Source organism: Arabidopsis thaliana, chromosome 5, assembly GCF_000001735.4.
Source record: "Arabidopsis thaliana chromosome 5, partial sequence".
Classification (NCBI taxonomy): Eukaryota; Viridiplantae; Streptophyta; class Magnoliopsida; order Brassicales; family Brassicaceae; genus Arabidopsis; species Arabidopsis thaliana.
In genome coordinates this window covers 5,418,686-5,440,537 of record NC_003076.8, presented here as the reverse complement: position 1 = coordinate 5,440,537, position 21,852 = coordinate 5,418,686, and the positions used below count along the sequence as shown (strand labels likewise).

At 32.3% G+C, this 21,852-nt stretch overlaps 4 protein-coding genes across 5 annotated transcripts; 2 read left to right on the top strand and 2 right to left on the bottom strand.

Annotated features, from left to right (window-relative positions):
- Positions 1–104: 104 nt before the first annotated feature.
- On the bottom strand, positions 105–2,373 carry MYB43 (myb domain protein 43). The gene is made up of 3 exons (NM_121666.3): positions 2,115–2,373; positions 1,408–1,537; positions 105–1,044 (listed from the first exon to the last, which is right to left on the bottom strand). Exons 1-3 carry the CDS (start codon positions 2,245–2,247, stop codon positions 324–326), a joined length of 984 nt encoding a protein of 327 aa, NP_197163.1. The 5' UTR covers positions 2,248–2,373; the 3' UTR covers positions 105–323.
- Positions 2,374–6,351: 3,978 nt separating this feature from the next.
- AT5G16590 (Leucine-rich repeat protein kinase family protein) lies at positions 6,352–8,954 on the bottom strand. Its single transcript, NM_121665.4, has 3 exons — positions 7,392–8,954; positions 6,985–7,302; positions 6,352–6,891 (listed from the first exon to the last, which is right to left on the bottom strand). Exons 1-3 carry the CDS (start codon positions 8,674–8,676, stop codon positions 6,617–6,619), a joined length of 1,878 nt encoding a protein of 625 aa, NP_197162.1. The 5' UTR covers positions 8,677–8,954; the 3' UTR covers positions 6,352–6,616.
- Positions 8,955–13,065: 4,111 nt separating this feature from the next.
- BGLU2 (beta glucosidase 2) lies at positions 13,066–14,897 on the top strand (the record flags this gene model as incomplete). The annotated part of the gene is made up of 8 exons (NM_121664.3): positions 13,066–13,141; positions 13,241–13,476; positions 13,566–13,684; positions 13,779–14,002; positions 14,106–14,131; positions 14,256–14,343; positions 14,436–14,532; positions 14,616–14,897. 8 exons carry the CDS (start codon positions 13,066–13,068, stop codon positions 14,647–14,649), a joined length of 900 nt encoding a protein of 299 aa, NP_197161.2. The 3' UTR covers positions 14,650–14,897.
- Positions 14,898–15,788: 891 nt separating this feature from the next.
- GLN1;4 (glutamine synthetase 1;4) lies at positions 15,789–18,949 on the top strand. Of its 2 annotated transcripts, NM_121663.3 has the most exons (12): positions 15,789–16,088; positions 16,444–16,483; positions 16,600–16,703; positions 16,796–16,844; positions 16,943–17,049; positions 17,362–17,449; positions 17,547–17,675; positions 17,765–17,839; positions 17,927–17,980; positions 18,060–18,097; positions 18,179–18,338; positions 18,488–18,947. In NM_121663.3, the coding sequence occupies exons 1-12, from the start codon at positions 16,015–16,017 to the stop codon at positions 18,638–18,640; spliced, it is 1,071 nt and encodes a 356-aa protein (NP_568335.1). In that variant the 5' UTR covers positions 15,789–16,014; the 3' UTR covers positions 18,641–18,947. The 2 variants fall into 2 exon arrangements, with proteins under 2 accessions (NP_568335.1, NP_001331815.1); NM_001343456.1 differs by having other exon boundaries at positions 15,923–16,088; positions 17,927–18,097; positions 18,488–18,949.
- The last annotated feature ends 2,903 nt before the right edge of the window (positions 18,950–21,852 follow it).

Below are 21,852 nucleotides of genomic sequence, written 5' to 3'. Positions count from 1 at the left end.
AAAATGTTAAGGTTTAAGAATATTCATTATATAATCGATGATGACTCAATGGAGTAACGTTTTGGAATGAAATTTAATTAATATCAATTGGTATATTAGGTTAAACTTTAATGGTGTTTTATATATATTTTTCCAAAGAAATATTTCGTAAGTGAAGGAAAAAAAACAGAAAAAACGATCTGTCCACAACTGCAATCTTTATTACATGTATTGTACACCATAATCCACTAAACTGCAACACCAAGCCAACCCCAAATCCCCCCACTACTTCAAGAACAAAAAAAAAAAATCTAATTAAAAAAACATCAAGAAAAAACTAAAAGCTAGAGGAGATCAAATGTCCATGAATCTTGATCTAAAACCATTCTTGAACATCCATTTCCATTTCCAATAAAACCATCATCATGTTCATTCATAAACATATCCAAGCTGCTCAAATCATTGATGTCCCACAAGTTCATCGTATCAACAGTACTGTTGTTGAACTTGCCGTCTTTGCTAATATCGTCCCCTAAAGAATCATCGGATGAAAGCCACTTGAGGTCAAGAATCTCCATTTCATCAAAAAACTTGGAGAACTCATCACCCGGTACTACTGATGATATACACGACGACGTAGAAGAGGAAGAGGAAGAAGGAGAAGTAAATTTACTAGTGTTGATATTGACATTATCATCATTAGAATGATGATGATGAGAAGAAGAGATGTCGATCAAGATCTCATGTGGATTGAGCAATGGGACTTCATCAATGCAAAACCCATCACCAGACACTGATGTGTTGTTCTTCTCCAAAGCTTGCTCTAATTGATGTTGTTCTTGTTCGTCTTTGGTTTGTTGATCTTGTTTTGGGTTCTTGTCATCATGAGGCACTAAACTTTTCTTTCTCCCTTGAGCTTGTTGTGAAGCTTCTTGTTCAGAGAGAGGCTTATGGGTCAAAGGGTCAATACCCATTTTCCTTAGCTTTTTCTTTATGTGTGTGTTCCAATGGTTCTTTATTTCATTATCAGTTCTTCCTGGTAGATGAGAGGCAATCTTTGACCATCTGCACACACACACAAAATAAAAGTTAAAGATTCAAAATCATATAAGCTTAAAATTTAGTAAATATTTCGACTGTTCAGTCATTTTCATCAGACCAACTAAATTAAACTACTCGGCTTAAAAAATATGACTAAATAAGAGATGTGATAGGTAATCTTTTTCGTGCGAAAGATGAGATAAAGTTCGAGTCTAAATACGACTAAATACGACTTTTGTGTTTCTCCGATAACTTGAGAATATTGTAATATAATGGTCATATATATAAACTTTATATACTTTTATTATGAGTTAGTTAGAACGTCATAGTTAAAGTAAGTAAATTATTGTTTGTAGAATAATTGTTTTCAGGAGAAAGAGAATGAACCTATTGCCAAGTTGCGCATGGAGATTAATGACCTTTTGTTCTTCATATTCTGATAAAAGACCTCTTTTTAAATCAGGTCTTAAATAATTTATCCATCTTAATCTGCAGCTTTTACCACACCGCAATAGTCCTGCATTTAATTTGTAAACAAAGTAATTAAATCAACGATCAATTTAATTTAAACTTAAAAACTATAAAACTAAAATTGATTAAAAACCAAATAATAGCGTGTGAGGACCACGAAAATCAAACACTGATTGTATCAGCCAAACACTATGATTAACAAACTAATAATATGTTTTGAAATCAGAAAAAGGGATATATATTCCATTGCAAAAAGTAAGGTGAGAATTATTGTGATTTTCTTGCGTTGAAAATATATTTAAAATCAAATTATATTTTCTTAATTATTGGCGCATAACCTATTAGTATATGTGTCTAAAGAACTCATGAAAACTACTAGGTAATGAATAAAAAAAAGGTAAATAAAATAGGAATCAGTAGGAGTGAGATGGGTCTATAACTGAAAAATCGGAAACTTGAATGAAAACAACAAATGTACTTTTTTCAAAAAAACAAAGAAAGTAGTATCGTTTTCGTCGGTAAGATTTAAGGTAAAGAAAAAGTGTGAAGCAAAACTGAAATTTCTAAACATGAGCCATCACAAACGGTGTCTTGTTAAGTTAAGAGAAAGAGAGATAATAAACCAGAAAGCTTGGGAAGAGCTCTCCAACAGCAATGGCCATTGGTGAGGATGAAGTTGATGAGCTTCTTGTCTTCTTCAATAGTCCATGGCCCTTTCTTTAACCCTACTTTGTCACAACATGGTTGCCTCCCCATCTCTCTCCCTCTCTCGCTAAATATATATATACCTACTTTATATATAGAGATATGATCATATATGTTACCTAATATACTTATAATATGTTGTATTTCCAAGACTAAAGAGGCTACACAACAACCTATATATAGAGAGTGAGAGAGATGTCAAAACCATGTTTGTGGTTGGACCTACATTTCTTCTCGTATCTTCCTTCTATTAATTATAAATCTATCCAACCTTTTAATCCATATTTTTACATATGGTCATAAGTGATATTTATCGACATTTAGATCATGTATGTCGTTTTACGGACCATCGGAATATCTACAATTCTACATAACATACTAATTAAAAAAACCATTAAACTGAAGAAAAAAAGCAGATGATGAAACTGTGTATGAAATGTGTATATATATAATTCTTTTAATAAATCGTCCAATTTCTATATCACATTTAATTTGATGTAAAACAAAAAAAATCTTGCAACATTTTAGTCAAATTATTGGAGTTAAAAACAAATACGTGTAAGCGAGTGTGATCACGCCTAAAGTTCTTTTTCCTTAGACAAAAACACCTCATCAGCCAATGTTGTCTTCTTCGCTTATGTCTCAAAACTCGAATCTCATAATTTAAAAAAAAAAAGAGAGTTCTGTTTAGTTTTTATCAAACCAGAAGAAACAAATCGTATTTTACTTTTGTAATTAAGTATAATGTGATTGGCGGGTTTTAGTTAGCACTAAGTGGTGGGTTTTGTATTGTTTGTTTGTTGTTATTGTTGGTGGTGCCAACACAAACCTACGGTACCCATGACGTCACCATAGTGGTACGTGTTCCCAATATATAATCCCACCTTTGTCATTATTTCGATATGGTAAAGTTTATTTAATAATTTGATATTTTGTGTATTTTTATCACTTCGATATTCGCTGGGAGACTAAATATTCTCTATTAATTTGGATTTATATACAACAAAATACTATAAATTTATTATTTGGTCAGTGGGAAAAAATCTAATCCAATAGGATGTCCTCATACGAAAAACAAATGGGTAAGCTCGAGCCATTGCACCAACTTTGGTCTATTATCAGTAAAATGGCCCAGTTTAAGAACAAAAGGCCAACATTACAAAATGGCCCATAAATAAATTTAATATGTAGTTGGACACGCCTGAATCTTAACCTATTTCAAACTCCAAGAATTTTGTTTTCTTGGGTAAACTCCAAGATGATTATGTTGCTTTGTTTTTCTTTTAAATGGATCGGTATAAACGAATACAACAAAGGTCCAACTCAAGGTAAGACAAAAACGATATGGAAAGAGATAAATAATTCTGACAACAACAACAACAACAATGTCAAGAAAATTTCAACTTGTACAACGTAAACCAATTAATGTAACATGGAAATTTAAGGTAAATTAAGGAACTAAATTAGTAGAGATCGTTAAATATAAATTCATGAGTTGGTAGCTCAATCGATCGAACATAAGCAGATTTCGTAAGAGTCAGGCCAGATTTTGAGTTAAAAGTTAAAACGTTGCAAATGGACTCTAATTTGATTCGTGGCCCGAAAAGATGTATGTGTTTTGATCAGTAATTTCTTAGACATATGAAAAAAATACCAATTAGGCAATTTACTTTGCCATATTGTTTCTTCTACTCCTTTTTGTGGTTGTCAAAAATATTTATTCACTTTGTATTGTTGGCATAATCATTGGCACTGGAGGAGAAACCGCGTCCAATACTGCCTTGATGCGGTGGCCATGTTCTATATCCCTATCGGTCCCAAACAAACTTCTGGAGTATAATTTATGAATCTCAAACATCACGAGTATGTATAACTATTTATGTCCACATAAGTATGCATCTTATTTATATGTTGATGCAATAAACTAATATAATTAGTTTTATCATATTCTGATAGAACTAAATTTCTATTTGGATTATGTGTTTATCTTTTTTTCGTGACCGAACATTTGATGGTACCTCAATTAATTCATTTTCCAGCTCATGTCTAATTAGCATGCATAATTTTTAGAATATGTTATTTATATAAGCTTTTATTTTTTAATAAATTATAGTTATGATTGTCACATACGATAAAATTAAAAGATTATTATGATATTCGGCAACCATCTTCAAACAAACTTTGCACTAAACAATATAAGGAATAAATTATGAGCTGGCAAAGGTTAAAATTTAAGACTTTAGGAAAATGAATCACAAGTTGTAAAGGCTTCAATAGTTTTATATGGATTTGACAGGGTAGATAAGCTATGTGGCATTGTCTTGGGCACATTTGATAACAATAAAATAAAATAAATACTCTTAACATATACAAGTGCATGTGAACCCACATGGATATGAGCTAGATAGAACAAGAGAAAAAATGCTGTGTCCATGACTCGGTGTAAAATGATTTATGCCACCTGATTAACAACTGATCAAAACGTAACACATTCATATTTAATATTAAATAACGTCATTTTTAATAAATATATGATATTTTATGCATTTAAAAAAGAACTCACAGCTTTAGAAACAAAAAATTCGAAATTTACACACAAAAAATACAGAGTTGTTTTTCTTTCTTTTTTAGCATTTAGTAGCAATTGTAATTTCAAATACTAAGTTTTCTGCTGACAAAAATACAAATAGCTACAATTATAATATGGTGCTTCATTAAATTCCAAAATAAATGCTACAACAACGAGAAACATAGAGTTATGTGAAGCCTAAAGTTATAAAATGTTTTGGATGTTAATTAATTCAATATGAAAATATGATGCTTTGACTGATTTTGTCGGTTATCTCTCTAGGTCTAATTATAGGCATATGAATCTCATTCAGTCATTCTCGTACAAGGTCATCACTATCACTTAGCTAATCTACAAAGTTTCAGAAGACTTGTCAACAATATACCATGACTTAATTCTTCATTATATTTTTGATGGCAAAAGTTCAATATTCAACGGATTATTCACCATCACAAGGCTTACTAGTTTAAGCACGTTTTTAAATTTATTACTCTAACTAAATAATTTTCAAATTGAAAAGAAAAAGAAAACCTACTACATATTCGAATGATATGGCTAATGAAACGACTGTTAGTAATTAACTTTTCTTGACATATACCTAAATCTGTTTTAATGACATAAACAAAATGTTTAGTTTATATTCATTTAATGTAGTTATACTATAGATCCATCTCATGCAAATCAGCATATGATATGCGACGTTATTATTTCTTCCCTTGTAAGAGTCGCAGCACACATAATTGTAGCTAACAAGTAACAACTAACACAAGTCAGACTGTTAAGAGTAATCATTTAACAAATGTAGTTACGTTAGTTGATTATGATAAATTTGTGTAACTCTCAATTAATGATTACAAATTTTAACAAGAAACACCAAACATTTTAAGTGTAGATGTGGGACACCATTACAATTCCCATTGATATCGCTTAAACTTACAAACTAACCCAAAATCATCAACTAATTCTTAACTAACATTTTTTATTTACATCTCAACCGAACCAAAATAGATATGTTCTAAGTTATACATGAATGATGCACTCAACTAATTCTTTCACACATTAAGTCCGTAAATGATTTTCCGAAACCCTCTGCATATGTCTTGATCAATACAATTTATAAAGATAGTATATCTTTCTTTCTTTTTTTATTCTTAAAGAGAGTCGCTTGAAATTTACTTTAACGATTAAAGGAAAAATGAAGAAACTTTTGTTTTGATGGCTTCACCAAATTATCTGAATTTGAATTTGAAAGGTGGGGACTAACTTGACAGATTCAACTTAGAAACTTTAAATAGACCCGTTACCTAAAATTATATTTACTCCATGGAGTTTGTAATAAGTATTTAGATACTTAGTCTTAGTCACTAATACAAATAAAACTTGAAATTGAGGAAAGACAGAAAATATGTGTCGTTGACATGCATTTTATGATTGGTCGGAGAGAAGAATCAGACACAATATATCAACAAAATTTGTTTGACAACTTTTTATAATTTACCAACATATAATAATCAGGCTCCTTCTTTTTTGTTTCTGCCGTTTTATTTGCTAGTTCGTTAGAAAGAAAGAGTCAATAGTGGATAAGTTTCATGAAATAAAGTTAAAGTTACTATATTCAAATTGATGGGCCGACCAATAGAAAAGGAGAGATATAATTTGTTTCACACTCAATCAATTTGTATATAAAAAATTTCACTAAAAAAATTAAGAAACACAAAAAAAAAAAAAAAAACTTCAACGTAGATCTCTCAACTGACTTAAAGACCAAACTATATAAAGAAATTCAAATTTAGACCAAACAATTTTGAAATGATCAATTTAGACCCCATATATTGAAAAAGAAAAATACAATCAATCGGACAAAGGACCTGGTGAAGCAGGTGAACGAGAAACCTCCTCGATGAGTCTTGTGACTTCAGGCATTGTAGGACGACTATCTGGATACTGAGTCGTACAACTTATACCGATGTTTAAAAGCCTGATCATGTTCTCATTGCTGTCCGATTGATACCTTGTGAGCTCTGGATCAAACACATCTGATGGTGATTGTTGTTCAGTGATCGATGAAACCCATCTCGGTAAATCTACTCCTTCTTCGTGTAACTGCTGATGCGTTGGAGATTTCCCTGCAAATCAATACAAAAACCAATATATGAATCAACATTTTGACCAAAAATACGGTTTTCAAGATCTCTCTGTTTTTGTGTGTGTTGTTGTACCTGTGAGTAATTCAAGAATGAGAACACCGAAGCTGTAAACATCAGCCTTTTGGGAGATTTTACGAGCATCGGTTACTTCAGGAGCTCGGTAACCATCAATGCGGTTAGGTGTAGAAGTAGGGCTGATCATAGGTGCAAGACAGTAGTCAGAGACCTTAGCTTCAAAGGATTCTGACAATAGAATGTTAGATGATTTAATGTTGCCATGAGATGTTGTCGCGTCACGCGAATGGAGGTAGCTAATTGCTCTTGCGGCTCCTAATGCTATATTGGCTCTCGTTTCCCAATTCAATGGACTTCTGCCACTTCCTTTGTTCCCTACGAATTCATTCCAAAAAATTGGTTTTAAAAAATCTGTAATCACTACTAAAGAATCAAACAATAAACAGAGTTATTTATTTTGTTACCGTGTAACAGCGCAGACAAGCTTCCTCTAGACATGTATTCGAAAACAACGAGCTTTTCGTCGCGGCTGAAGTAATATGCAATCAATGTCACAAGATTGGCATGGCTTATGGATCCAAGAACCTGCAATTTCTCTCTGAACTCTTTCTCAGGAACCACGACATCTCTCAATCGTTTCACAGCCACCACTAATCCGTGATCGAAACTGGCCTTGTACGAAGATCCGAACGTTCCTTTACCAAGTACTTCCGCAGAAGCTTTCAGCAATCCATCAAGATCAAACTCGCCGAAAGATTTCACGAAAAATGTCAGATCTTTACTCACTGCAGCAGGGTTCTTTGATACACCATTTTCAGATGCACCATTAGCCACCACCGCAGGAGGACCATTCGATTCCTTAGCCACGGCTGCTGATGAGGTCGGAACAGGAGCTGCTTCGATGCTTCTCGATTGGACGACTTGCTCTTTCTTCTTCTTTCTACAGAGACAGAACACGATCAAGAAAAGCACGAGAAGCAAGACGAAACAGCCGATCACTATTCCGACAATAGCTCCGGCAGATAACTTGTCGCTTTTCCCTTTTCCTCCAGGCGTCACAGTACCGTTTCCAGTGCCATTGACAGGGCAAGCATCTAACGGCTTCCCACAGAGCAAATTGCCTAAAAAGGCGGTTTTGGGCATACCCGACAACGGATCCGGAATCGACCCGTTTAACTGATTGGATGAGACATTAAACTGTTGAAGCTTAATCTTAATCTCCGGGATTGGACCGGTGAGTTGATTATCCTGCAAGTAAAGAGTAGCTAACCGGGTTGCAGAATTGACATTATCCGGGATCCGACCCAAGAAATTATTCTGGGCGAGATTGATCCGAATAATGTTTGGTAGAGTGAAGAGAAACGAAGGAATCTCGCCGGAAAATGCGTTTCCTTGAAGATACAAGTAACGGAGAAGAGTTAGGTTTGCGAAATCCGGCGGGAGAGGACCGTTAAGAGCATTGAATCGGAATGATAAAGTTTCGAGCTTTGTAAGGTTTCCGATGGCGATTGGTAATGGACCCGATAAACCCACACCGGGTAATCGGAGTGCTGTGACACGACCCGACTCACATTGGACTCCTCCCCAAGTACACGGTGGTGCTGTTAGATTCCACAGCAATGGACGCCCATGAACACCGTCACGAAGTGCGATTAGAGCTCGTCGATCAGCTTCTAGATCTGATGTCACGGAAACGAGACATATAAAGAAGAAGAAGACTGAGAGACCTAAATTGGTCTTGTTCTTCATCTTCTTCTTACCCAAAGCTTAATCCTTTACAACAGTGAACGCCTCTCTCTCTCTCTCTGACTCGGAGATTGGTTTTTCCGAGATTTCCGACTACGTGTAGAACAGTGTTTGGAAAGAGAAAATGTCGGAAGAAAATCTTCTCACAGAAATTTCAGCTCTCTCTATCTGTCTCGACGGCTATGGGGAGATGATGAAGGAGGAGAGAGAGAGAGGCTATTAATTGCAGACTGCAGTGAATGGAAAGAAAAAGTTAATTGTTCAATTTTTTACCTTTTTAGTTTTTACAGTGAGATACAGAATCTTTTATTAATTTATTTAAATATTCCGTGCGATTATTTTTACAGCAAGAAGAAATGAGTTTGCTGTATATTCTTACATCTTTTTATTATTGTGTAATTTAGCATTTTCAGTAACAAATCATATGATTTACATATTTAAATGCTTTTGTTTCCATTTATGAAGGAATCTGGAGAGATTTGTAAGAAGTGTTATAAACATTACATAAGTAGATAAAAGATAATAATAAATACTTAATTAAAAGATACTTTAATGTGAAAATTAAACAAATACTATCCGTTTTTTTATTTTTAATGAATAATTTAAATTGTTTAGTTATGGTTTTATTATGTACGATGGAAACATGCAACTCTTGGGAAAGTATGTTATATTATTGAACGTCTCCTAAAAATGTCTGACTTAATAATACTGAACCACTACTAATTTAAATTCCTTTCGGATATGTGGAACATATTTACGTGTTAACTTTTTTTACAATATGAAATTCTTAGCTTTGTGTCTATCTAAGTCATCGGCAGAAAAAAAATGTGTTTGTACATATATAGAATAGGATTTGAGTAGTTTCAAAATTTTACTTCCTCTAAAAGTAAGAATATATTCTGTATTAAAATGGAATAACTCATATCGAAAATTTTTGGGAAGAAAATATACAAATTAGATTACCTCATTAGTATTTTAGTACTGAAGACATGATATTAAAGTAAAACAATTAGGATTTTGATGAGACCAACGTTTTTATTTCGGCCCAAACTATAATTGATATTCAGTTAAGAGTACATTGTAGAAAGTAAGCCCATTATTATTATTGATTACGGCCCATAAAATAGGCTTATACAAGAATGGGTTCTTAAATCAAACTATATATTTGAAGCCCCTTTTATTTCATGGGACAACAATATCAGTCTACTCTACTACTACTAGCATTTTTCTTTATTTGACGAAAGAGTATAGTACTTAACTAGCATAAATTGACGTTACCAAGTTTTTAAATGGTTCTTCTTATGTCATGCAAAAAACAATTTCGTAATGTATGCTTTTTTCCCACTTTCCATTCATATAATGATAAAATTTTATGAATTCATATTTTCCGTGTGAGCATTGTTCTGTGATGTTACTTTGCGTTTGCGTATTACCAATCATATTACACAATATCCCGTCGGTCCAACTTGTTATTACAATTACAAAACATACAAGTTGGGACTATATGATAAGAAATTAAGAAGATTAGGACTCTCCCACCAATGAAAATAAAGAGCTTTCGAAATTTTACAACAAGAAAGGCAAAAATAGTGACATATATACAAAATAGCCCAGAGTCACGGGAACATAATGACCCACCAAACAATTGTAATAATTGGCTGTTATCACAAACTTAATATTGTAGTACCTATCAAAATTCTAATTGGGTGGTGCGAATACAATAATAGCTCACAGACAGTTATGATATTTGGTTTAGTTCAAATTTTTTTTCGTTAAAGTATTATAAGATTCAAAGCTTTTTAGTCCTACTATATTATTTGGGAAATACATTTTAAATATAATCTTAATTTTTGTAAGTAATTACATAGGTATGCCATTAGAAATAAAATTTTAAAGAGTAAATTAATGTATCTCTTTAAGGATTAAAAAGTCAAATACTAATTTAATTAATTAAATTTAATTTAAAAACGAAATATATTATTAATTTTCAAAAATAATAACCAATCAAAATCAACATATAAGATTTGATATCTAAATTTTAATTAATTTGATTTAATTAGAAAAATGAAATACATTATTAATTTCCAAAAAAGTAACCAATTAAAATCAACAAATTAGATTTGATATCTAAATTATTGTATTAATTTTTTATTAATTTTTTATTAATTATTATAATTCACTTCTCATCTTTATATGATTCTATTTTTGCGAAAAAATAATATCATCATTATAAAAAAATAATTAGAATTTTTTCGCATATGCCATAATTAGAATTTTTAAAAACGAATATAAATTGTTCAATACATGAAAAAATATTATAACGGGTGAAAAATAGATTTAAGAAAACTTTCTACTGAGTAACGGGTCATAATTTGAAATATTTATATTTAATTTCATACATATTATATTGAAAATTTATAATCTTATATACTATAATAATTAATAACATATTAGATTTTTTATGTGTATGATGTGATTCATTTTTTAATACAAGCTGGAAAATCCTAGAATTGACGGGTTTAGATCGATATTAATACAAGATGGTATACTACAGGTGAAACTCTTAAATTAACAATCAAACTACAAGTGTATAATCTTAAACACTAAACAATATAGATAATATCAACAAAACATATACAACTCACAGTTTACTATACATTTAAAATCAAATAAAATAATATCATATATTTTTAAATCATCTTTACAATAAAAGTTTTTAGTTTAACTAAAATATTAGCCTACCTGCGTTATACTACAGGTTAATATCTAGATTATAGGGCTTATTGGATCTAAAGACGGGTCATCAAAGATTTCCTAAACTGAAGCAAAATATACTGAATACTCAAATATCTATCTGTTACCAAATTATAAACAAATAAGTTCGTAAAACAATTTAATATTTAATATACAAAATCAATTAAATCTTAATCATATAAAAATTAGCACAAAAAAAAAGTATTCAACAATTAAAAAATTATCAAATCTCTGTGTTATATAAGTTTTGATACTATATTCGAATAAAGTGTAATATACCTTTTCGATTTGTATTTTTTAACTAATTTAAGCTAACTAATATATTTGCTAATCTTATACCTATCAAAACCGACTATCGTTTCTTATCTCTATAGTATTTTTGCAAGACTTTTTTGGTGGATTTGGGTAAAAGTGCATTCGGTCATATGGTACATTCCCCTATTAAATAAATATGGTGTACTCCTATGTTATTAGGTAAAATATTTAAATTATAATTCAGAGTCATATCATTAGTAAAATTAATATTAATAAAATAAATAGCTTTTTGGCAAGACGGATTTGGAGTGACGGGTTTTTGAATCAACATTAATAAAAAGGTAAAATATAATTAATCCACCGTTTCAATACGGATTAAATCTTTAATTTATTATTTTTTAAGACCACTAATATTAAACATATCAAATCATCCTAATTTAGAAAAGATTATATAAAATCAAAAATGTTATGTGGTATGTATAATGTTATTATATATAAAATTAAATTATAAAATATAAATGTATTAGAGAATGATACAATTTGCAAAACTTTTATATATAAAAAATAATTCTTAAATTTTAAAAATTACTACTTTAAAAAAAAATCACAGGACGGGTAAATAAATTATAGAACATGTTTTATTTTGGAATTGGGTTATATGGTGGATGTATTTGAATCAATATTTATTAAATTTTAAAAAATTATTAATATGTTGTTTTAATAGGGGTTACAATTTCAGTTTTTTAACAATTGTCTCATAGATTCGTGGTATAGCGTTACTTAATAACAATTATAAACTATATATATAAATATTTTATAAAAATAAAATTTACAAATTTTAATATATATTACTTTTAAAAAATAAATCGTCCCGCGGTATACCGCGGGTTAAAATCTAGTAAATATATATATATAAGTGAAGCATGTTCAAATAACTTAATGTTCAATAGTTTATTTATTTGGTTTAGTTTTTTCTCCATGGGACAGGATGAACTGATTTTGACACTACAAAAATTCTTGGAACACTTGACAAGAAAATAGTAATACTAGATCCAAATATTGAAAATAATTAGATTCTTTTTAAGTGTGATTAGTCTCTGTGACTGTGTAAAAGACTTTAACAAGAAAAAAATGAAAAGGCAATAAGTTGCTTTCTGTCACCAAATGCACGACGACGACTGCATCAAGTAGTTTATCTAGATCATATCCACTTTATAGTACAATGAAAATATTTAGATGGTAAGAAGAAGAAAACACAGACACCAATATGAGTCAACTTCTTGGCTTTCTCAATGAGACTAAAGATAAATAAAATTTCATAAAGAACAATTTTACAAGAACTTTATTCAACAACTTGTCAGCCATGGAATTGAACCGTACCACATGTTACATTGCATCACTACGATCTTCCTCAGTATCTCGAGGATGACTATGGAGGATGGACCAATCGCAGAATCATGTAGGCTAGCGATAACAAAAAAAAAAAGCAGCATTTACTAAATAATTAGCTATTGAGAAAAGATAATAAAACTTACTATTGTTTGGCATTGCAGCAAAGACTTTACTGCTTATGCAGATGTTTGCTTTAGAGAGTTTGGGAACCATGTCAAATTCTGGACCACTATCAACGAGGCTAATGTATTCACTATCGGAGGTTACAACGATGGGACTTCACCGCCTGGTCGTTGTTCTAACTGCTCGTCAGGGAACTCTTCCACTGAAACATACATTGTAGGCCATAACTTGCTTCTTGCACACGCCTCTGTTTCCAGACTATATCAGCAAAAGTACAAGGTTTATATTAGTATATAGTTTACATAACCTTATAATGGATGTTTGAATTGATCATGACAAAGGAGCAACATGTTATATATAATGTGTAGGATAAGCAAGGAGGTTCTGTAGGGTTTAGCTTATATGCATTTGAGTTTATTCCTCAGACAAGCTCTTCTAAGGATGATGAAATTGCAATCCAAAGAGCCAAAGACTTCTTCTACGGCTGGTGAGTGCAGACACATAAAAAAGATAATTTTCAAATTGGGAAACATATCTAAGGCTTTAAGTTAAAAATAAGTTATCTGCTCTTTATTACTTAGGATACTTGGGCCTCTTACATTTGGAGACTATCCTGATGAAATGAAAAGAGCTGTGGGATCAAGACTGCCAATTTTCTCAAAGGAAGAATCAGAACAAGTTAAAGGCTCCTCTGACTTCATAGGAATCATGCACTATTTTCCGGCTTTGGTGGAAAACATTAAACTTAAACCGTCTCTTTCAAGAAACACGGATTTCTACTCAGACATGGGTGTATCTTTGACTTGTAGGAATCAACACTTAAATCTTTTGTATAACAAAACAAACTCTATTGTTGTTGTTTTGGTTTTTGCTAATCATCTCTTTTCTTTTCTGCTTGTGGGGGACAGACCTTGGCAATTTTTCAGGTTTCGGGGTAAGAGTTTCAAGGCTACCAAATTCAGATGCTAAAACTCTTTTAGAGTTAAGTCTTTAAATACATAAATTTCCCCAATCAATATTCTTTCTGAGTTCTTTTTTTTTGTTTTTGTTTGGACAAGTATGATGTTTTTCCATGGGCTATGGAAAGTGTCCTGGAATATATAAAGCAGACCTATGGCAATCCTCCTGTCTACATTCTTGAGAATGGTATGATCACTGTCTTTCTCTATATATTCTGATCTATGTCTCTTGTTTTTTGTATAAGTCTTCTCATTTCTTTTGCCATTGCAAACGAATAGGTACACCGATGAAGCCAGATTTGGAGCTGCAACAGAAGGACACACGTAGGATTGAGTACTTACAAGCTTACATTGGTGCTGTACTCAAAGCCGTTAGGTAAGTAAAGTGTTTCTTACTGCATCTTCTCTTCTCTACTCTTGTCTGTGTAATAAATAAACAAAAGACATTACTACGTGTAGGAATGGATCAGACACGAGAGGCTACTTCGTATGATCATTTATGGATTTGTTCGAGTTACTAAGTGGATACGAGCTTAGTTATGGATTGTACCCTGTCAACTTCAGCGATCCTTATCGCAAGAGATCTCCCAAACTCTCTGCTCACTGGTACTCTGATTTTCTCAAGGGGAAAATCACCTTTTTTGGTTCCCAAGGCATCAAACAATTGCATAGCAACTTCTCTTATTCCTCCTTGTAGTGAATTGCATTTCTAATAAATCCGGCTCAGTTTGATAAAGTCCGGTTACTGAATAAAAAGATTATTAAGAAATATTATGTTTAACTATAAGACCAATCATTTTATTAGTCTATAATGTTGTTTATTCATAAACTTAGAGGCGCGTAACATACCCGAGCAAACGAAGAGCGTGAGTGATTGTGAGAGATTCCTTAAAACACAAAGAATCTTTAGAAGATAAAGTTTGGATCTCGAAATTAGTGGATGCTTATTGCTCACCACTCAAAAAGTTTGAGCACCACGACTTTGGGAAAATATTGGTCCAAAAGTTAAATCAGAAACAAAACAAAAATTCAGATTAAAAAAGAAAACTTGAAGAGAAAATTTCATAAACAAACAAGTAGGGTTCCAAAATATCCGGATTATCTTTTGATAAAAATAACATAAATCTTTGACTTATTTTGTTTTCTTGGGATTTACATAAACTGAGTATATAAGAACGCACTCTTCCAAAATGTTCTAAAAATATCCCAATTTCCCACTTAGGAAAAAAATGAGTGCACGAACCTAATTTATTTAGTTCCCCTATAATAAATCTCTCTCTCAAAAGATTCGTCGATTGTCTCGTTCGTTAGCTTTCCTATTTTTGATATATAAATGGGAAAGATTCGTCGATTGTCTCGTTCGTTTCCTATGTTCGAGTACCATTTATTATTTCCGTTGGAATTTACATATTCCAAGCAAAATTTGGTAATTCTGTATTGAAAGAGAACTAGGGTTAGGTGAGAAACTTTATATGGTACTCGAACATATCAGGTCAACATTTTCTTTTAATAACAAAATCATGACTATTTATATGGAAACTAATGTGATAATAAACTTGTCTTTTTAAATTTTAAAACGGGAAAACAAAAAAAAAGATTCTGTAGATGATGTTGAAAATAAAAAAGATTCAGCTAATATAGAATCTTATTAAGCTAGAATCTCCTGATAATTCGCATTTCCAATAATAGCCCGATATTTTCGCATTCTCCGTTTCGTTACCAAAAAAAATTTCAAAGCATAGCAAAGTCAAGCACACACACCTACCCCCACCTCTCTCCCTATATATAAATACCTGCAGGAATCTCTTTAGTGTTACCAAAAAAAAAAAGGTTTATTATTCTTTGAGATTCCTAAGATATGTCTTCACTTGCAGATTTAATCAATCTCGATCTCTCCGATTCCACTGACCAGATCATCGCCGAGTACATATGGTTCGTAAATTTCTTCATTGATCTCTCTGTCATTCTCAGCGTTTGAAGTTGAGTTTGCGTCTAATATAAGTTTTAACGTATATTCTTTGTTATTTTCATTTATAAGAGATAAAAAGTTAACTTGAGTTTGCGTTTGTGTCTTAAAAAAATATCTTTCTTGAGGTTTCCTTAGATTGTTTATGAATCAAAAGTCTTAAACTTGGTCTCATCTCATATACTACGTTGAAAGATTTTGGGTTTAGATTGTTTATGAGTCAAAAGTCTTAAACTTGGTCTCAACTCATCTACTACGTTGAAAGATTTTGGGTTGATTAAAAGAATTTTGATTTATTTTCGTTTGTTTGATGATGAATAGGATTGGTGGATCGGGCTTGGATATGAGAAGCAAAGCAAGGGTAACTATTAATTATATATTAAAAAAAAAATCTTTGGTTTCGTATAGAGCATAAAGGATGAGTAAATCTTGTTTAAGAAGTTAAGAAAAATATGATTAACAATATTATTGTTGCAGACTTTGCCTGGACCAGTGACGGATCCATCGCAGTTACCGAAATGGAACTACGACGGTTCAAGCACCGGCCAAGCTCCGGGCGATGACAGTGAAGTCATCATCTAGTATGTTTCAAAATATAATTATCAATTAATAGTTATTTAATTTTGTAAATCATGGAGTAATATTACTTTCGTTTTTGTATTTGTTGTTTTAGCCCTCAAGCTATCTTCAAAGACCCCTTCAGAAGAGGCAACAACATCCTTGTAAATGAAAACACAATAAAACAGTTTCTTTAAACTCAATTCTTGTAAATTTTGTTTAAATTATTATTTTACTCTTGGGATTAATCTGTGTATATTAGGTGATGTGTGACGCATATACACCGGCAGGAGAGCCGATTCCGACGAACAAAAGGCATGCGGCGGCTAAGATCTTTGAAGACCCTAGTGTTGTCGCCGAAGAAACATGGTAAATTTCTTTAAATGACCATATTTAAGAATAAAACTGCCATCGTATTGGTTGGTTCGTATTAAATATATTTTCAAAGTTGTTAAGTGTTTTTCTTTCTTTTTTTGGGATAGAAAATGTTTCCCCTACTTGCACGTTTCATGATTATGATGGGAACAATCTACCTAGATGGCTAGATAAAGTTTTTTCGTGCTAGGAGAAACCGTTTTATGATTAATCATTTGCGATAATTTTTCATGTTTGGTTTAATCCACAGTTTATTTACAATAGTATTAATTAAGGGTTTTCAAAATTTTAAATATTGAAATTCAGGTACGGAATTGAACAAGAGTATACCTTGTTGCAAAAGGATATTAAGTGGCCGGTAGGTTGGCCGGTCGGCGGTTTCCCAGGTCCTCAGGTAAAACTTCTCCCAGCGATCAAACTAAAATCCATATTGACCTCAACACTAAATTTCTTTTTATAAAAAAAGAACAAATCTTTGTCAATGAAAACAGGGACCGTACTACTGTGGAGTTGGAGCAGACAAAGCCTTTGGAAGAGACATCGTTGATTCTCATTACAAAGCTTGTCTTTACGCCGGAATCAATGTCAGTGGGACTAACGGCGAAGTTATGCCTGGCCAGGTTTACTTTTACCCCTTTCCTATATTTCTTCTGATTCAATATCAGAACAAGAAACCAAATCCTTGAAACTGAGCTTGTGTGGGTTTCAGTGGGAGTTCCAAGTCGGTCCCACCGTTGGAATCGCTGCCGCCGATCAGGTCTGGGTTGCTCGTTACATTCTTGAGGTAATATATAAACAACACTCATGGCGATTTATACAAATCTTGATATACTCTGTTTTATGACTCTGTTTCTTGGGTATGTGAAAATAGAGGATCACAGAATTGGCTGGAGTTGTTCTGTCTCTAGACCCTAAACCAATTCCGGTTTGTTTTCTTTTTCACCATTACAGTTAAACAAAAATGTTTGGTTCTGTAAAATTCACTCAATCTCTCACTACTTCAGGGAGATTGGAATGGTGCAGGGGCACACACAAATTACAGGTTTTTGTGTTGTTGAAGATTCTTCTCTGGTTCTTGTTCTGTGCTTTTGTTTTTCTGAATTGGGATTTTGTTTTTGTGCAGTACGAAGTCGATGAGAGAAGATGGAGGGTACGAGGTGATAAAGAAAGCAATAGAGAAGCTTGGATTGCGTCACAAGGAACACATTGCTGCTTATGGTGAAGGCAACGAGCGTCGTCTCACCGGAAAACATGAAACCGCCGATATCAACACTTTCTTATGGGTAACTAAACTCTTATGCCTTTTATAAAAACAGTGACATGAATTGGTTTTTGTTTCATCTATTCAAAATTATTACCATTGTATATTTTTTCATTGATCATTCGTATCACTTGAGCCTAAACCACAATCTAACTAAACTCGTTTATTCAGGGTGTGGCAAACCGTGGGGCATCGATTAGGGTTGGGCGTGACACTGAGCAGGCTGGAAAAGGATACTTTGAAGATCGTAGGCCAGCTTCGAACATGGATCCTTACACTGTGACCTCCATGATTGCTGAATCCACAATCCTTTGGAAACCATGAAAGAAGAAACCTTGAGCCTCAAGGAATCTCTATAATATCAGTTCATGTTCATTCTTCTATGGTCTCTTTCTCATTCTGAAACAGTTCTCATGTGTTCTTTGTTTATTATGTTTGATTTGAAGTCTTCAATTTGTTTCTGAGAACGATAGTTCCTCAACTTTTACTTTCTTCTATTTCTAAATCCCTACATAATTCAGATTTTGCTTTTAGATAGGCCGGGACGTATGAACTAATAGTTTTGTCAGACACCAATACGAGAATGTACAGTCCAAATCAATCAACGGAGTTTAACCGAACTGAGTCCTTTACCAAAATTTTGTCAAAAAAAGTTTTATCCGATTTTAAATTCATTAAGAAACTCTGCTATGAATATTCCTAAACACAGAATTTGCAAATATTTAAGTTACTAGCCGGCCCAAAAAATCAAACCATAATTATTTAAGTTTTAACACAGTAAATGTTTTGGGCCCAATTCAGTTTTATGGACTCAGATTTATAACCGTACAATATAGAAAGCCTTTCCTATCATAAAGCAAATCAGTGGTAGGATAAGAGGCACAAAACAAAATTCTTGAACCTCTAGCCTCTTAAGAACTTAATCAGTTGGTCCTGGCTTGATTTTTCCACGAATCCTTCTCTCCAGGGACTTTACATTGTGTTCGTCAATTTTTTTGTCTATGGTATTCATCAAAACCAATTAGGTTTTTATTCATCAATCCAACCTTGGGGTTCTATGGGCCCAATTCTATTCTGGTTCAACAAAAAGGCTAGGATTGTCTCTCTTTTTTACCGTCAACGATTTCGATTTATAGCTTTTTTTGGGTCAGTTTTCTAGCTACTTTTTGGTCATCATTTTTTTTTTCAGAAGTGTTTATGAATTTTTATATAGACCTAACTCAAACACAAGTCGTAAACCAGCTCAAATTAAAACTTAAGACTAAAATTTAAAAGCTCTAAACTACTTTGGGATATGGCCATATCGGACTAAAACTTTTATTTTAGTAATTCACTGGTTGAACACTCGTCCTGTTGGTCCATGTTAAGATTAAGTCTTGTCCATTTTGGTTCCACAAAATTGGATAATTGACTGGTTTAAGAAAATAATTTTCTTTTGCGAGAAGGTTAAAAAGGTAAAAAAACAATCTGCATGTAAAAGATTGACATGCATGTATGTTTACATGTATACACTAATACACATATAGTTTGGAAGAAGCTTTATGAATACTTTGGGAGATTAAAAATACATATCTATAGAGAAGAAAACAATAGTGGAAGTCGAAGAAGTAAATGGTTGAGGGTTGAATTGAAACAAACGAGTCAGCAAAAGTTAGTATAAAGTTACTGTGGTATGTGTTGTGTCTAAATAGGACAATGCAATGCATGCATGCATTCGATTATCATTTAGTCATTATACCTTCATCATCTTGCAGCTTTTTTTTTTACTTTTGCTTTCATTTTTTCTTCCCTTGACTTTATCTTTTTTTTTTTGTCAGAAAAAAATAATACAAGTGAGAACACAGAGGGGAAAAAAAGCTTTGGGAAAAGCACTTTGTTTATTGAATATTTACTTTTTCTTCTTCTACTTTTTAACAGCTTTAGAGAAAGAACAACAAATTCCAACCCAATAATAACTTTTTCACTTATTATTAATTGCTCTCTCTCTACAAAATAAAAGAAAATGAAAATAAAATAAAGGAGCAATCATAAAGCAATCGATTACAAAATGATTTCATCACCTCTCACATCAAGCTATCTTTTCTGCAATGGGCAGAAAAGTCCTGTGCCCTTCTGTCTCTTCACATTTATCACTCTTTTTACATTGAATTCCTCCTTTTCTTCCTCTCTCTTCTTGCTTTCTCTCTCTCAACCTTAAACTTACATCAATTAATTAAGATTTTGATCCATTTATGCTGACTTTGCGTATTGGAATTTTAAGATATTCCAACATTTATGTCAATTTTTTATATAGTGCCCACTTTTTAACATCTTGCGGAAAAGCTCATTTAGATTTCATACCTACTTAGAAAAGTCCATATCAACGTACCCATAAATGTGATGGGTTTATAGATAGAGTTGTTATAAAAACTCTCATAAATGTGACGTGCTTATAGCTTGTGTTTGTTGATGTATATTATCGCCTTTCTTAATCTTTCATTTGCAAAACATGATTTAACAAATAAAAATTATGTAATTTTAAAATATTCTATATACAAATTATGTGTAATTTTTTTACATAGTTACAAAGTTCTTTATATTTTTGGATAATACAAGTCAACATCAGATTGGGTATACATGACTAAAACATGCTCCAGTCACAACTTATTCTATCCATCTGTCCATCGGATATTTAGTTGAGGGACCAAGGTTCAATTTGCAACACAAGAATCAAATGACACGCTATCAATCCCGACTTTCAAAACGTGCCATGACTTTGTTCTAGGCGAGAATTAAACTCAATGCATAAGGGTTTAAACTCCTTACCCAAATCAATTCGCCACCTGACCATAACGAGTCGACCTATACATATGTATATCGGTCCATATGTAGTAACCAAATATTTTTCAAACTTAAATTTAAAGTTAATAAATATAGAACCGAGACATGAGGTTGGAAGAATAATTAAAAAACCGGTATGGTTTGGAACCTAGTCGGTATGGTAAGTACAATATATGTATTATAGTTACGAAATGTTGGTGGGTGTCACAGTACATTCTTTGGTGTTGTGTGCTCTTTCACCCTCATAATATTCTAACTTTATTTATTAATCATGATAAAATATATAGAGATAGAGAACTTGACGTTACATATATATTCAACAAATTTTAAATATAACAATATGGACCCCCTTATGAACAATGTACATCACATCTCTCTCTCTATGACTGTTGTTGGTTAATGAGACAACTACAACACCTTCATGCCACATCTCATTCTTCCCCAATCTTCGGTCTTGTCCATTGCATTTGAACCAACCCATGGTACAATTTGCCAATTCCTTAGGCCCCATCACTTTTTCTTTCTATAGATTTATTCCTATAGAAGGGAAACCAATTGGCATACAGTGACCAATTTGTGGTGAAATAAAAATATAGCAAGGATTTTTATTCTTTTAAATATTGACGTTAAATTTGATGAAAAGTATCAAAAAACATAGTAATCTATCTTATAATTTGATGAAAAATATATCCAAAAAAAAAACAGATAACTGTTTA